The 17,489-nt window shown below is 41.5% G+C and overlaps 1 protein-coding gene across 2 annotated transcripts in view; it reads left to right on the forward strand.

The window, feature by feature from the left end:
• The first annotated feature begins 1,437 nt into the window (after positions 1-1,437).
• Positions 1,438-17,489, forward strand: part of LOC138520918 (cytochrome P450 2A13-like) — an 87,966-nt gene continuing 71,914 nt past the window's right edge. The window contains exons 1-2 of one of the 2 annotated variants that reach the window (XM_069633346.1): positions 1,438-1,683; positions 3,457-3,619. In XM_069633346.1, coding sequence (XP_069489447.1) covers positions 1,504-1,683; positions 3,457-3,619 — 343 coding nt within the window. In that variant the 5' untranslated portion in view covers positions 1,438-1,503. The remainder of the gene's footprint in view (positions 1,684-3,456; positions 3,620-17,489) is intronic. The other variant, XM_069633345.1, reaches the window with a different exon arrangement.

The following is a 17,489-nucleotide window of genomic DNA, read 5'->3' on the forward strand; positions in this document are numbered from 1 at the left end:
GGACTTTGAGGAAAAGCCTCTTGTGTTTGCATGTGCGGCAACACTTCTTTACCAATCAGAGTGGCCACAGACAACAGAGCTCTCTTGTGTGATTTCAGCTGCTGAAAGGCAGAGCTGATGAATGGCAGATGGTTGCCTTCCTTTAATGGAGTGTTGACAGATGTGTGCAGGAATCTTCAGCAAGAGAATACTGTCAGAAGCTATTCCATACTGTGTCCACTTGAGGTATGGTTCTAATTCCTCTTTGTGCTATTATTTCAACCGACGGCTGGTGGGAATATAATGTCAAAGTATTTGATGTGTGGGTGTGTGGGCACATGGTAGATTTGCATCGTGGGATGGTGGGCTTTCCAGGGGTATGGGGGCTGTTTGAGTCCGAGACTTCTAACTGGTGTAAGGTCTTGGTCTGTCTGGGAAGAGGTGGAACCTGAGAGAGTAATTTCTGAGCTGGCTGAGTATGCTTTAGAAAGACTCATTCTGATGTATGTGAGATGGAGGCATAGTGGTTGAAATACTTCATATTGATCACTTCCTGACAAACAGACACCTCTCCTTGGATTATTTAACCCTCTTTTAGACAGGCCGAGGTAGCAATTGACGACTCATAGAATGCACTGACTGAAGGAGAGAATAATCACCAGAAGACCACAGGACAGAATCTGCACCATGCCCCTGAAACCGAGAAACTAGCCAGCTCACAGAGGTATGTATCGCACTCCATGTCAATGGAAGAAAGCCACAGGCACAGCCACCCACCTGCACGCATCTGCTATCATATGCTATTTGAAGACACACTGCAAAACACCTCTGCCATTAGAATGCAGCTATGTCCCACGACATAAAGTCTAGCTGGACACAAAAGCAGTCTCCTGCACTCACATACTCTACCGACAACCTCACAGCACCCATTCACAAGCCAGCTCGACTTGGATCGCTAGCAGGGACTTGGTCAGCCCTACCCACCTATTGGCTCAAATTCAGACAGCCTTCTAAACTCCCCTGACGATTCTTCCATACCTTGGACTTTGGACCCCCGATAGTGTTCACCTACAGCTCTTTGAGGCCATACCAATGAGAAAAGGCACTGTACACATGACAAATGACATTACATTGCATTACATTACTTAGAAGTTCTGTGCGGGTGGTCCCATACGTGCAGTGTTGCTTTTTTCTTTTTCACTGAATCAGCATCAGACGTTTGGACAGATTTTAATCCCTGCAGAGCATAGATTCCAGGTCAGGTTTGCGCAGTGATATTGAATGTGTACACAAGAGTCAAGCAATTTTCTGAGCCAACTGGCACTGCTCCCTAAAAATGTTCTCTGTGCTGGAACGCCTGCTTTTCATGGTTCAATATGAAATAGCAAAAGATTGTGAAACAACGCAGAGCTCATAATCAGACAGAACACTGCAATCAAAAAGCAGGCGTGCCATGTAAATAAGAGAGAGGGTTGTTCCTTCCGGGCCACTGTTTCATTCACCCTTGCACAGGCAGTGGCAGCAATGTTTCTAGCTGGAGAATTGACCGTCTATTTCTATGCTGTTACCTCAGTGTTGCTTTTCTGGTATTTCTGGAGAACTTACGATGAAAGAAGCCGGCTGCCTCCGGGGCCGTTTCCCCTTCCCCTCATAGGGAACCTGCACCAGATAAACACCGGGGATATGGTGAACTCCCTCAAAGCGGTACGTTTATTATTCCTCTTCTTTTAATTCTAGACTTCAAAGTATCTAACTTTTCAAAGCATGGATGGAAATCCTTGTCCATTGGTACAGGGGGAAAGCATTTGTGCATAAAGATAGCCAATTAAGTTCAGCGATATGCAGTGCGCCCGCACATTTTAGCACATACTGAAAATGTCCCTATCCAGTCAGAAGTTACGGCAAAAACTCTGAAATATCTGTCAGTGCATTGTATTTTTTGGTTTCTGCATTTCATACCTTCAGAGATGTATAAAACTCTAGAAGGATCACCAAAGTCCACGGCAGGTGTCTACTGGATGACATAGACACATTTCATCTCATGAGACGCTCAGTGCGTTTTATGAATTACAGATTGAAGTCCAATGTCCTCCAAAGAGCAGCCCAGCCTAACCAATAGCCGTAAGGCAGCCCGTTCCTTCCCAATGATGATGTTCTCAGCAGCCATTACCATTACACTCAGAGAGGGCAGAGTTTTACTCGTGAATCCTCAGTCATCCGGAAGTGTATCTCGATTGCAGAGCTAGATGTCACTAAAGAATATATACTTCTACATGTGGTCAGCTCACTGTTACATTCACTAATGTTCATTGAATAATGAACTTATTAACTTAATTAGGAAAGGTGCGCTGAATTGTGTCCCAAAATAAATGTGCAACCTTTTTGTGAACATTGTAAGCCACTTTAAAACACATGAAACATAATCCATTGCCAGCATTCATTATTGACCAAATGTTTTGTTTTGAGAAGTAAATGAATTACCTTAGGTTTTCATGTAGCGCTTCATGTTTAGGTGCTGCCACTTCTAAGTGCTATGCTAATTTCAGTTCAGTTTCTGATGTAACAGTGCTCAGTGTATAAAGCTCACAGGCGTGAAGGGCAGATAAGGGTGGCCCTCCTGGGATTTTTACCTGTGACTATCGATCGGTCACCGACATCCAAGGTGATGGTTTTACTCACTGAGCTATCTAAATAAAGACCAAAGAGGAATGTGACATCTTTCTAAGTACCCGACCCGGGGAAGAGACTCACACAATTGTTCACTTCCCCTATTGTTGGTAAGGGAGGGTATGACTCTTTTTCAGACGCTCACAATTCCAGCCATCACTCACCAAACTGGGGGTGCCCAAGAAGAGTGGACACATGATGCTAAATGTGACACATCTGAGGTCATCTTCCTGACTGGCTAATTAATCAGAACTCCACTGGGACAATGGCAAAACAGAGAAAAAAGCTGCTAATCATGTGTATAGTGATTTTGTTTTGTATATGGCTAAACAGTTGAAAATAAATTCAATAAATTTGCCAGGAAAATAAAATACATAATCTTTTCCACAAAACTTGGCTGTGAAATAAATTAGGGCAGGAGTAGGCGGACCAAGGAAATTCAAAGCTGCATATCCTACAATAAAAGGAAAAGAGACAAAAGAATGGTAAGCACAAACAGCCTCCTAGGAAAAACTAACAAAGGTTAAATAAAGAATTGATGGTGAAATCCTGTAAATGGTAAATGGGCACAGTCTCCATAGGTTAAGAACAAGAGGATCATAAAGTATCCTTACCCTACCCTGGCACACTGCACCAAAAACAATAAGTAATTTTCAATCTTGGAAAAACAATTAGTTGTTTTTACACATTGTTTTCTTTTGATTACCGGGGATAGAAAACAATTTCAAAGTTTGACTTGTTTGTCTAGCAAACTGTCCATCCCCCATCATCAGAATGTTTTTTTTTTCTTCATTTTCCTGGGATTTTCAGATGAGCCAGAAGTACGGTCCAGTGTTCACCATGCATTTGGGCATGCGCCGGGTCGTGGTGCTCTGGGGATATGACGCAGTGAAGGAAGCCCTGGTCGATCATGGAGAAGAGTTCAGTGGAAGGGGGCCTGTGCCCACCTTACAGTTGGCAATGGAAGATTATGGTGAGTAAATAGAGTTATTGATTGTGCTGTAAACAGACATCTGTACAAATATCCCAATATTCAGATTACATTTGTTCCTAGGGGGCAATGATCCTATTACGATTTTAGTGGAAGGATTTGCTAGGCTCCTCAAATCACAGTTTTGCGCTGTGGCCAATTTGGCAAATTTGGAGGGATAGCTTGAGCTAACTCGACTCCTATTTAATCCAGCCAGGATCCGCTTTTTCCGGCTCAACCTACCTGCATTAAAGCAAGCAGCTCTCAATTCACCAATACTATCTCGACCCCCGCCCCCATCTCAGGGATGGCATTAGCTGCTACCCGACCCCTCCATGGAATTATGGATCACTCAGAGATCTCCTCACATGGCAGTCCACTTGCTAGCCAGTGTTGGGGAGCCCCTGAGGAATCACCGGATCATGGGGTAGGGCAGACAGGGGGCTGGCCCTAACCCAACCTGCAAGCACATCTGGTTGACCTTTGCACTAGATGGTTGGTTGCAAGCCGAGCTTAGGAGGTCTATAAACACCTCATGAGGAAAGAACATCTCCTAGGCATCTCCACATCTCTCGGCACCAGGGAAAGGGCACCAAACAAAGGCCAACTTAACAGGGTAAGTGCCAATATGGGCCTGTAAAATGACTTAGAAGAAATATGTAGCTGGCCATTTCTTTTAATATTTTTGACCCAATTGGCTCTAAAACTCACACTTTGCTTGTAATATTACCAAACCTGTACAATAAAGATTGCCCATGCTGATACCTCAGGAAGTCTTCATTTTTTTGAAGACAAGGAGGCGAGCATTATGCTTTATCTTTATTTAATACTGAATACTGCCATCTCAGCACTTAAACACTTAAACACATCAACTTAACTTATTTTTTTATATTTTCCTGGTGTTACATTAGAAAAAAGTAAACAGTAAGTTCAAGTTCAGCATCTCCTAAAATCTCATAAGAGTGTCCGGGACCACGACTCCCATGATCCTCAGGCCTTCAGTAGTCCTGACCCCGGCCGTCCACCTATCAGCGCCCAGCATGCGGTATATGCACTCCGAACCCAATGTCCATGTCCTTTCCTCTTTCTTTGCCACTAGAGTTCTAGTTCTGCACATGTACAGGCATTGAACGCCGAAGCCCATAAGAACTTGCTAACTGCTCCGTTGTTGTAATAAATCTTTGGTCCAACAGGGACAACTTGAGACAACTTCTTCTTTCACTCGTCTAAATCCTTTCAAGGCGCCTTCTGGTCATCTCCTGCGAGAACAGAAAAGGTACCATGAGGGTGGGAATGAACAAAGACTGGCATAAAATACATTACAAGATTTATTTCTTTGTCATTCAGGGCGGGATATAATGCTTGCCTCCTTGTCTTTAATAGAATGAAGACTTCTTGAGCTATCAGCGTGGGCAATCTTTATTCTTTGACAAGAGAGGAGGCTCGCATTATGCTTGTTTAAAGCTTGCTACCACTCTGTTCGGTATATCTGACACTGGTTTGAAATAAAATGTTTTAAAGGTCGACTCAGAGGACCAATCTGCTGATTTCATAATGTCTTGAAGTGACACTCCTGCTGCAAAAGCTCTAGAAGCCATCGTCCCTCTAGCAGAATGCACGCCAAATAAGGATAAGTCTATGCCTGCCCATTGCATCACCTCTCTTACCCACCTAGCTATAGTCGCTGTTGCTACTGCATGGTGTGGTTTCCTGCGTGCTATAAGCAACTGGGTCACTCCGCGGGGCCTAATCTGTGCTGTCGCTGCTTCGTAATCTTTAATGCATTGTGCTACACATAATTTCTTATTCTCTGTAAAATAAGTGTAAGAAATCACTCTAGAATCAGTCTTTGTTCTCTTGGTGATAGAAAATGCTACTCCTTCCGGATAAAAAATCTTTCTGTCTAAATCTAGTGCCTTAACGTCTGACACTCTCCGGCATGCCACTGGGCATAGAAGCATAGCTAATTTCCTGATAATTGGGATCGGGATAAGTCTTCATTCTCAGGCCACCTCAAAAACAGATGAAAAACGTCCCTGACGTCCCACAGGACTGCGTATTTAGGTTCTGGCGGTCTTCTCAATTTAATCCCTTTGAGAAGCCGCAGGACTGCTAGATGCTCTCCGACGGCACTCCCTTCCACTTTATCGTGACCTGCTCAGGTCGCTGATCTGTAAACTCCTATTGTTCTGTAGGCACTGCCGGCCTGGAACCTCAAAGCTAGGAAGTTAGGGACTTGCACTAAAGGAGCTGAAACAGGATCCAAACTGTGTTCTGTACACCACAGAGTCCAACCGTTCCAAGCGGTGCTATAGCTCCTAATAGTGAAAGGCGCCCTGGAATCTCGGATGCAATCTGCAGCGAGCTCCAAAATTCCTGGCAATTGCCATCTTTTCCTGAAACCCTGCATGCTATCAGTTGTAACATGCCCGCTTCTATCATCGGGTGGACGTGACCGGTCGGGTCGAGTAGAAGGTCCGGCAGACTCTGAACTATTCTCAGAAAATCCAAAGAAAGTTTCATCACTACTGGAAACCAGGCCTGCGCCTTCCAACAATCCAGCACCATCACCAGCTCGGCTTTGTCTCTGCGGACTTGCGCCAGGGCTCTCGTGATCATCACGAATGGCGGGAAGGCATAGTGGACTGCTCCTCTCCATGGGTGTAGAAATGCGTCTGTACCCGCTGCCCCCGGATCTATCCTCCAGCTGTAGTACTTTTGCGTCTGTGCATTCAGTCTGGATGCAAACAGATCTATGTCTAGGGGTCCCCATAATGCATGCAAGTGTCTGAATACCTGAGGATGTAGCCTCCAATCGCTGGAGGCTGCAAGATATCGAGAGTTCCAGTCTGCTGTACTGTTCTGACTCCCAGGAAGATATTCCGCCGTGACTGCAATCTTGTTCTGCAGGCAATAGTGCCAAAAATCTTTCGCTAGCTCCGGTAACATCTTGGACCTCGTCCCCCCTAATTTTTTGATGTAGCAGACTGCTGAGATGTTGTCCATCTTCAGCAACACGCAGCATTTTATCTTGTCTTTTGTAAACGCCTGGACTGTGAAGGAGCCTGCTTGAGACAATTTATGTGCAGGCTTAATTCTTCGTCTGACCACTTCCCTCCTGTCTGAATCTGTTTGCACCTTGCTCCCCAACCTGACCTGCTTGCGTCTGATTCTATGACCAGATCTGGAACATCTCGAATATAGCTTGGCCGTTCCAGGCCTCCATATTCTCCAGCCACCACTGAAGTTCCGTAATGGCTTCACGATCCAAGCTCACTATGTGATGGTAAGCTAAACCTCTGCGCAAGTGTCTGATCTTGAGCCTCTGTAACGCTTGGTAATGCAACGTCCCTGGAAATATATCTTGAATGGAGGCTGCTAGTAGACCCACTACTCTGGCTAGATTTCGAAGCGAAATACCTCTCATCGCTATCACTGTTCTGAGCTCCTTTTTTATCGCCCTCACTTTGTGACCTAGGAACTCTAGAATCACTTTTACTGTATCTACGGTGAAGCTTTTTCCTCTCGCGGCATGCTGATGGGGTGAGGCTCTGTCACCTGAATTGTGTCGCCTGTGAACTGCAGTTTGAGACCTGTCACCGCCTCCAACACCCAAGCATTGCTGGATGAAGCTTGCCATTGAGTCACAAAGTAGAGTGTTCTCCCACCCACACGTATATTTGGTGTACTCACCACCTGCTGCACTGGGCTGATGATAGGAGCCTCTCCCTCTGCGACCTCTCGTATTCCTTCCCCTGGCTGGAAAGAAGGTATCCTGCTGGCGTCCTTCCCAATATTGTGCGCGTGGGCCTTCAGGTCAGCGTTGATAATTGAAACGACCGTACGAACGACCTCTGAAGCGTCCGGTCCCAGCAAAAACACGTCCCGGGAAAATATTCCTTATGGAGCTCTGAGCTCTCTCTAGTGCGGAATATGTAACTACAAACTGCGACATTTCTTTAGCGAAGGCTTCCCCAAAAAGAAGACCTTTTGCGCCCTCACCTGCCTCATAAGTGACTAGGTTGCTGAGTTTGCTGTCGATTTTCAGGAGGAACCCTCTTCTCCTCTCCAAAGAGAGAGCACAGTTAGCATTTCCCAATACTCTTAGACTTACCAGCAGCCTTTGATCTGCTTGACCATCAGAAACTTCAAGAGGCACTGGAAAAATCAGGAAACTGTTCTCAGGAGGCCATAGATTGGGTTTCTTCTTTTCTTGGGGAACAAAGCTCCAAGATACACTGGGGAGACGAGTTTTCTAACACCATATACATAAACTGTGGTGTACCCCAGGGGCAAGTTTATCTTCCCTTTTATTTAACCTGTACCTATGCTGTTTTTGCCCCCTTCTTAACAACTTAGGGGTGCTATTTACCAATTTCCCTGATGACAGCCAGCTGATAGCTGAACTAAGTGGGTTCCATAGCGTAGACAGCACTAGGGTTGCAAACATCTACAGTGTAATTGAGGCCTGGATGAAAGCGAATTGGCTTTGCTTAAATGGTAGCAAAACAAAGCTCATGATATTCGGCTCTCCACAGGCCAGGACCAAACTTAACACAGACTATGGGCCTCATTATGAGTCCGGCGCTAGCCGTGCCGGTAAAAACGGCACGGTTGCCGCCAGAGTCATTTTTTTTCTGCCGCCCGGCAATGGGGATTTTCCCGGGGCATTACAGCCCTGGCAGTCCCGGTACTTCCTCATTGCCGGGTGCCAGAAAATATTACTCCCCATTCCCATTCCAGTCCCATTGGACTCAATGGGAATTGGGAGGATGGATGCACCAGCATCATTCATGAATGGTGCTGGTGCATCTGTCAAGGTCTGCGAGCGGGTGCTTTTCCACCCACCAGGTTAGACCTCGTAGTTTGCCGGTTCGGTAGCAATGTTGCCAGTAGCTTACCGGCACCGTTGTTACCAGACCGGCAGCCTTGTAATGATGCTGTATGCCTCGTTTAGTGTAAAAAAACTCAAACATCCCGGTCTCCGATAAGGTCAAACCCTTAGGTGTCTCTTTGGGCTGAGGCCCATGTAGCCGGTGCCGGTACTATCAAAGACTACTCAGGCATATAAGACCTGTCCTAAATGAAAAAAAATGTACCACCATCACTAGAGCTAGAATCCTCTCAAGGCTGGACTATGGAAATGCCCTACTACTCGGAGCAAATAAAGGCTGTATAGTCCAATGCCAGACCATTCCGGATAATGAGGTGAGATCCATCAGAAGGCAAACTAGGAGGGACCACATCACCGAAGATAGGAAGTCGATCCATTGACTAGCCATGAACAACTGTATTACCTTCAAAACAGTTTCAATTGTACACCATTGCCTCAATGGCTCCGCTCCAGCATATTTGAAAGAGAAAATAACCTCATATGAACCAGGTCGGTCTCTGAGATCTAATGCTCAAGGATTGGTGAAAGCCATACGCGTCAAGAAAGTGAATGGATTAGGACGATCTTTCACTGTCAAAGCGGCATCAAAGTGGAAAAAACTTCTGTCCTCATTAAGATTATAGTCCAACTTCTTAACGTTCAAGAAGAAACTGAAAACACTGCTATTCAGTTAAAGTCCAGACTGACCAACCATGAAGCTAACACCCTCTTAGCAGTCCCGTCTTGTTTGTTTGTCTGTTGTCTTTATGTTCACGCCCTGATGCCTGCGGGCTCCGGCGCGCTGTAAATAAATGAATAAATAAAATTAGTAAAAAAATCAATCTCTCCACCATTTGATGTCTCTCTTCATCGGACAAATTAACTAAGGCTTCACTTGATCTCTCTGGGCCTGGCCTGCTGCTGCACAATCAACATACATTGGGGATTGGTATGAGTTTGGTGGTCATTTAGTGGTACATCCACAGACTAAGGATCAAAATTGATTAACGTTATCACCACTCGGTCTTGCAGAATTCCAAGTGGTGAAACAGTGGTGCTAGTCCCCAGTTGTTAAGCTCATAGCACTCCATAGGCAATTATTCAGAATTATCTGCAGCGGTGGTTCCACTATAGTAATTATGATGATTTTCAGACTTTAAAGTGGATGATTTACTTACTTTTTACTGGAGGTACATCCTCTGCTTTACTGACAAAACTCATTATGCGGTAGTGGGATAATGTGGTAGTATTGGAAAAACGACCTCTTTACCACCATTTAACCACACCACTATACTCCTAATAAGGGCCTTTGCCTTGTGACTGCCTGTGTAGCGTTTGTTAGATTGTTGGAATGATTTCCAAGGGTAACACTTGGCCAGTACAGGCTTGTATAGTTAGACATTCAGAAACTGGCCTGGGTTAGTCTTCTGCACCACCCCATCCAAATTCCTGCAGGCTCAAAGACCGGATTCAGGTGTAAATTGGATCTTGAACGAGGAATTGGATGAGATAATGCGGTTCCCGTGCAATGAGAAATCTCAGGGCGGATTATGATGTTTATGTGTTTATGTGTGATGCTTGTCCTCGCGCGAGGATTTTGGTGATATTTTATCCAGAAAGCGAGCTGAGACATCTATAGAGGAAGATGCATTGGAGATAATTCCAAGTTGGGTGGTGCGGGTAAAATGCAGCAGTATCACCATATACTGCCTCTTTAACGCACCGCCCAAATATAATTTAGGTGTAAAGTTGGAGGGTTTACCTCCAGCTGTTAGTTGCAGGTAAATTCGCTGAATTTCAACCACATTTTGGCAGAATAACATCAGGTGGAATTTCCCGCTGCAGGAATTCCACCAAAATCTCCTATTGAGTCAGATGGACTCAAAATAAATGGGGACTTCCAACGACTACAACGACTACTGCCACATGTAGTTTGGCAGTAAAACTGCCAGACCAAGTGGCGGTAATGGTAATATAGTTTGGTGGAATCTTGGCGGACTTACTGCCGAAATACCACCAAACTTATAATGAGCTCAATGTCCTGTTTCCTTTGTGGGTTCAGTTTGGATGCAGGTAGGACAGTTGGGGTTTGTCAAACTCACACAGCAGAAACTGGAGTTTTTGGAGTGAGTCTATCTAGCAAATATTGTATTGAGCAGGAGTGTGTGTCTATTTGTGTGTTTGTGTGTGTGTGTGTCTCTGTGTGTGTCTGTTTGGTAGGAAATCCTTATTTCTTTCGGGTTTGGGAAGCCATTTTGTTTTGCAATGGCAGTTTTGTTTGGGGCACCTGTTTATTTTGGAAAGCCAATTTGATTTCATTTTTCTAGTAACCCCTTTTGTGTTTGGGAAAACTGTTGTTTGCTTTTGGTTTTTATTGAAGAAAATGTCATGATCCAAAGATGAGGATTGTGTGCTCCCTGTTATTCAGTACAGTGATCCAGATGGAGGTGTGGATGTGGATGTGGAATTGTTGTCATCATACCTTGAATATGGAGAGGAAGCAGCTCAGTTATATGGCAAAACTGGTGTGTTGACGCACCCTGAAAATCTGCACCCCTCTCCAGCAGTGTCACCGCTGTTGGAGGATGATGATGGGACTGCAAAAGACAACAGAACAATACTGTATTGATTGAAATGGCGCCTTTTTATTAAGCATTCATGTTACTAATTACTGCAATAAGTGTCTTGCAGTTGTGCACTTAGTTTATCACTGTAATAAATGTCTTACAGTCTGTTGATGTGCTCATTATTTTCACTTTGTTTAAGTCCTTTATCTTCTTGCTTTTTGCTTGTTCCTCTTGTGTCCTCTTAATACTTGTCCTCTTTTGATTTATTTGTGTGCTCGACACGTGGTTCCCCGTCTACTTATCTGACGGTTCTTCAGGAGGATCTTTGAGTTTATTTGTTCTACACAGTTGCATTGCTTCAAATTTGTGTGCTCTATTCAGTTGCCTTTCCTTGTTCCTTGTTAGGTTTGATATTTGTTTGCTATGGTTTTTTATCCATGTATGGATGGTTCAGAAATAACTGAAATAACTGTTCTATTTCATCTGTGTTTCAAATTGCCTGTAAAAGAAAAACCCGCGTCACTGTTTTATTTGCTTTTTGTCGCTCTGTTATTTAAACTGATACTGATCATTTAGTCCAAAATAAAATCATGGTTATTATCCAATATGTATGAGACATTAATTCTTTTAGGTTACCACTGTTTCTAAAAAATGTCTTGTTTTCTGAAGAAAACCTTTTTATCTCTCCGATTTTCTTATTTAGGTACTTAGCTTTTAAACAATTGTCTGTCCATTTTTAAATTCAAACTTATTATTACCTTGTTATTTCTTTTGAAATATCAGATGTTTTGTTCGTCATTTATGTGCTCCTTCGCTGGATTCCAATGTTTTTACGATACGTCTACATGGGAAATGTGAAAATAGTCATGTTTTAGCCCTTAGTAGTAACTGACTTCGTAGAAATGTTTGACATCTACTTTCACATATAGCACAATCGTATGGTCCTAATCTGTCTGAGTCTCTAACATCCCTGTTGCCTTACCGTTGTTTGTGTGATCTCTGTGCTTCCCCCGTGTGCGATGGTCCGCCTTCGTTTCTTCTGTTTGTCATGTTTTGTTCTCGCGGCTGTGTTAGTTTCATTTTGATGACGATATTCCACATCACGTGTCTCTCAGATTTGCGATCACGTGACGTTTGTTAGTGACGATCGCCATTTTGGTTTGGGCATGTTATTCTCTCTTATCTTACACGTTTTGAGACTACGTTTGTTATTGTTTTTCTAATCCGTTCTTAAATAAATATATTTTTTGGTGATTCTGTGCTTTATATTATTGAATACATTTTAAGTTTCTCCTCTGTTTCAAAATTGTGGTCACGTTTATAGATCCTTATTTCAGTTCGAACTTGTAGTTTTCCTTCTTATTTTGCATTTCATTGGTACCTCGCATTTTGAAAAAAAGCATTTCCTTGTTGCAAATATTGTATTTGTTGTATTTACTTTTTTGCAGGCAATTATTTCTATGCTATTGAGTAGATTCTTACTTATCTTACATTTCGTCCTTTTTGCTTGCCAGACTTCTAATGTTGTTGTATGGTATACTTCTATATGTGTTGTTAAATAGCCCAATGGCATGGTTTATTCATTGATATTGCTTCAGAGGAAATGGTGCATTTCTTGGTCTTTGTTGAGTCCTGTGTGGCATGTATCAAGATGACAAATCCAAAATGTCTCTCTTTTCCTTAACATTTTTTTCAACATTTCCACCTCTGGGTGGAATTACAATTTTTTCAATGCCAAAATATTTAAGCTTTCCAATGTCAGTTAATGAATGATACTGCTTAAAATGGTATGCCAGAGGTGTTTCGGGTATTTCACTTCTTATTGATCTAATGTGTTCCCTGGTTCTGAGCATGCGTTTATTGCTTCCAATATACAGTTTCGTGCAGATGCATTGTATTGCATATACTACCAGTTTACTGTTACAGTTAATGAACTGTTTTATTTTCTTAGTTTGTCCATTGGGCAATGAGATTTCTGTTTTCTTGTTGTCTGAAAATTGGCATTGGTTGCAGGATCCACATTTGTAATGTCCTGTCATTGGATTTCTTAACCACATTTGTTGTGATGGGGTGATATAAGTTTTCTCTGAAACAAAGTGAGATGGATTGAGTATGTTTTTGAAATTCTTCAGCCCTCCGATAAGTAATACTGGGTTGTGGGTCTAGTAGTGCTTCCAGGTTTTTGTCGGTTTGTAGTATATTCCAATTCTTCTTGAGAATATTGTTCAAAGTTTTATTTTTACTGTTGTATGTTGTGATGAATCTTATGGTTTCTCCTGTTTGTGTTTTCTTGGGATTGTTTCTAAGAAGATCTGTTCTTGTTTTGAGGTTGGTTTTCTGATAGCTCTTAATTAGATGTTTATAGTTGTAACCTCTGTTTTGGAATTTTCTAATGCTTTCTATTACATGTTTTTCAAAATCTTGTGTCCTTGTGCAGTTGCGTTTAATCCTTAACATTTCTCCATATGGTATATTTTTGGTTATATGGCTTGGATGATTGCTTGCAGCATGTAAAATGCTATTAACTGCTGTTTCCTTTATGAAGAGAGTTGTATGGATTTTGTTGTTTTCTATGAAGAGGTTCAGATCCAGGAAGTTGATACTACTTTGGCTGTATTGTATGGTCAATTTCAAATTGTAGTTATTGGAATTCAAAAATTCATGATATTGTTTCAATTCATTTTCTGTGCCTTTCCAAATCATGATAATGTCATCAATGTATCTGCCCCAATATGTCACCTGGTTAGTTATGTTGAAAAAAGGATGGGTCCACGCATGTTCTGTCTCAAAATGTCCCATATAGAGGTTGGCATAAGTTAGGCATATTTTGCCCCCATTGCTGTTCCTTGAATTTGTTTATATATTTCTTTGTTGAAGGAAAAAATGTTATTGCGTAATGTGAAGTCAAGCATCTCTAATAGCATCCGATTTTGTTCAAGAAATGATATTGATCTTGTTTTTAAGAAATATTCTGTGGTTGTTATGCCCTTTTCATGTAAGATACTGGTATAAAGAGTCGATACATCTAAGGTTACTAACCAGAAGTTGGTTTCCCAGTTGATGTTTTCTAATTGCTGGATTACGTGTTTTGTGCCCTTTATATAAGATGTGAGTCCTGCTGCCAAAGGTTGCAATTGGTGATCTATATATTCTGAGATCCTTTCTGTTAAGGACCCTATGCTGTTAATTATTGGTCTGCACTGTGGTAGTGCTTGAAATTCTTTATGTATCTTCGGTGTAAAGTAGATAGTTGGCATGATTGGATGGGTACAATTCATGTATTGATATTCTTCATCAGTGAGTAAGCCCATGTTATTCCAATGCTCGCTCATCAGTTTACAGTCTTCTTTGAATTTTGGAATAGGATTCGTGATTAATTTTGTATAGCATTGGGTATTACCCAAATGTTGGTTAGCTATTGTAATATAATCCATGGTGTTTACGAGAACTATGTTACCTCCCTTGTCTGCCATTTTAACCGTGATGTCTGAATTGTTTCTAAGGTTGTTGATGGCTTGTTTTTCTTTCAAGGTTAAGTTTTGTCTTATTCTTGGTTGACTGTTTTTCAAATATTTTAATCTGAGATCTTTCTGTACCGCTTTGTAGAATATGTCTACCACATTGCCTTCTGTTAAAAGTGGAATGAAGGAGGATCGAGGTTTTCATTTTGTACTGGCTGATAATCCTAAAATGATATTTTGTTCTTCAGAAAAAGATTCTACTGTGCGTATATCTTCTGATTCTGGTAGGTTTAAAAGTTCTAAAGTTTTCAGAACATGTTCCCTTGACAATTCAGATACTGGCCGATTTGTAGGTCATCCGATTTTCACTAATGCAGTTGAGAAAATGCAATTTTAATTTGAGCTTTCTGCAAAACAGAAAAAGATCTTTATTCACATCGAAGTAATCCCAATTACTGGAAGGGCAGAATGATAAACCCTTGTTTATTGCTTGAATCAATTCCGGTGGAAGATCAGTATTAGTGAGATTCACAGTTAAGTTTTCCTCTGTAATTGTAGATTTTTTGATCTCGTTAGCATTCCATCTGGGTTCTGTGTTTCGCTTCTTCTGTACATATGATCTACGTCCTCTTGACCCCCTCCTCCGATATTTGGTTGTCTGTTGGGTATTTTTGCCCAACTTGGGTAACTTCTCATCTTCTTGTATTGTTGATATTCTTCTAAAACAGTTGTCGATGGTGTTGATAAACTGGAATCTTGGGTGCTTGTTGCCTCTGCTGGTGCTTGTGTTGAGTCTAAATCTTTGTCGCTTATTGAGTCTGTGTCTGACGAGGACGGTATTTGTTGCATACTTGGTTTTCTAGACTTGTGAGGCATTGGTTTTTTTACTGATTTAGTGGTAGGTTTCTGAAAGGTGTACACTCTCTTGAATGTATAGTCCATTTCATCTCTTATAAATTGTCGCTGCTTTTTAAGTTTTGTTGCTTCCATGTGTTGCTCTATGATTTTATCCATGATCTCATAGTTCTTAAAAGTTTTCTCTGGAATATTAAGTGCTTCTATTTGTCCTTTAATGGTTTCGATTTCCTTCAGTAATTTTTCATGTGTTTCTTTGCATTTATAATTAGTTTATGTATCATTTCTGTAGACGTATTTGTCAAGAGTTATTCCCAATCTTTTAAGCTGTCTATGTCGTCTTCTTCAAATGAAGGGAAGATACATATTCTAAGGCCTCTCGGAATTCTGCCTACTTTTTTTCTTTCAGCCTCGGACACACCATAATTAAATGTATAAGTCCATCTGTTTCCATGTAACTATGGATTCCATTGATTGCAGACCCAATTCGAATCTGATCCTTGCCACAGGAAATGATTTTGGAAGGGCCAACGTTTTCCGCCAGTATAGCCCTTTTAGAATGGACCAGTTAATAAACTTCTCCTTGATTATAGATTCACTGGCATAAGTTATGATAGGAACTACCTTTTGCCTATATAATAATGTTATTGGCTTTGCTGAGAATGTGCCATACTTCAGATGAAAGAATCTTCCTTGTCTCGCTAAAGATATAGCCTTTTCTTTGATGTTTTCAAACCATTCTTTTTCATTGTTTGAAGGATTTATCAGGGCACCCAAATATTTCATTGATTTTGTCATTACAATTTCATTTCCATCCAGCATGATTTTAAAGGGATGTTGTTTTTTCCGTTTCAGACTGATCAGTTTCATGGCCTTGGTTTTGCACGTATTGATTTGCAGATCATTTACGTTCATATAGTCTTGTGTTTTGTTCAGAGATTCTTGCAAGCCAGATGTCGTTTTATCCAAGATGATAATATCGTTAGCATAAATAAGTGCTTGGATAGGTTCGTTATTGATTTTCGGAGGATTTGCTCTCGTGTTTTGAATACGCTCTTCAAAGTCATTAGTATAAAGGTTATAAAGACATGCAGCTAGGGGACAGCCTTGTTTCAGACCTTTTCTAGTAGAAATTGATTCTGTGACCATACCAGCATTTGTTAATCGGACTCGAATAGATGTATTTGAATATAGTTGAATGATTGGGTTTAAGATGTAAGCAGGACAACCCCAAGCTGTTAGTTTCTCCCAGAGCTTCTGTCTGTTTACTGAATCGAATGCCATTTTCAGGTCTATAAACAAGGCATAAACTTACTGATTTCTGATGCTTGCTTCAACCTTTATCATATTCAGTAACAGTAAGTTTACGTTTGTCCCAATCTTCGTCAAAAAGCCAGTCTGTCTTTTCTCGTGTCTTCCATTTTTTGCTGCCCATATGTTTAGTTGTTTTTGTAGGTAGCTTGCAAATAGCTTTCCTAGTGGATCAAGGAGGGCTATCGGTCTGTAGTTGTTTGGCAGCTTTCGGTCTCCTGATTTAAAGATTGGGATTATTATTGCAGTTCTCCAGGTTTTGGGGATTTCTTTACTTTTCACTATGAGTTGCAATAATTGTGAGAAGAATTTTGCCCAGTCTTCTGGTGATGCTTTGAGAACTGCATTTGAGAGCCCATCCGGGCCTGGTGCTCGCGAAGAATTCAAAGCTTTAATTTTATTTATTATGTCATCGAGCTCCCATTCAAATTTCCAAATAGATTCATCGTTTCCTCCATCAATTACCAGCTTGCTTGTTTTGTTGTTATATACTTCATGGTAATGTCTTACCCAGTTTTGTGAGTCAACTTCTTGTATTAATGTTTGCTGAGTTGATTTATCATTCATCATAGACCATAGATATCTTGTGTTTTTATTTTTTAAAGCGTTCAATATTGCTTCTGCATCATGTTGTTTCATCATAGCCTTGTTTTGTTTTATAAAGTTTGAGTATCTTTGTTTTTCTTTCTTTAACTCTTTTTTGAGGTCCGGTTCATTTTTTGATTTCAAGTGACGCAGTCTCTTTTGATGTTCATGCTTTTCTTGTTTGATAGTTTGATTGTAATAATGTCCATGAGAGTTTTTCG

The sequence above is a fragment of the Ambystoma mexicanum genome, chromosome 13 (assembly GCF_040938575.1).
Source record: "Ambystoma mexicanum isolate Mex_15411 chromosome 13, UKY_AmexF1_1, whole genome shotgun sequence".
Classification (NCBI taxonomy): Eukaryota; Metazoa; Chordata; class Amphibia; order Caudata; family Ambystomatidae; genus Ambystoma; species Ambystoma mexicanum.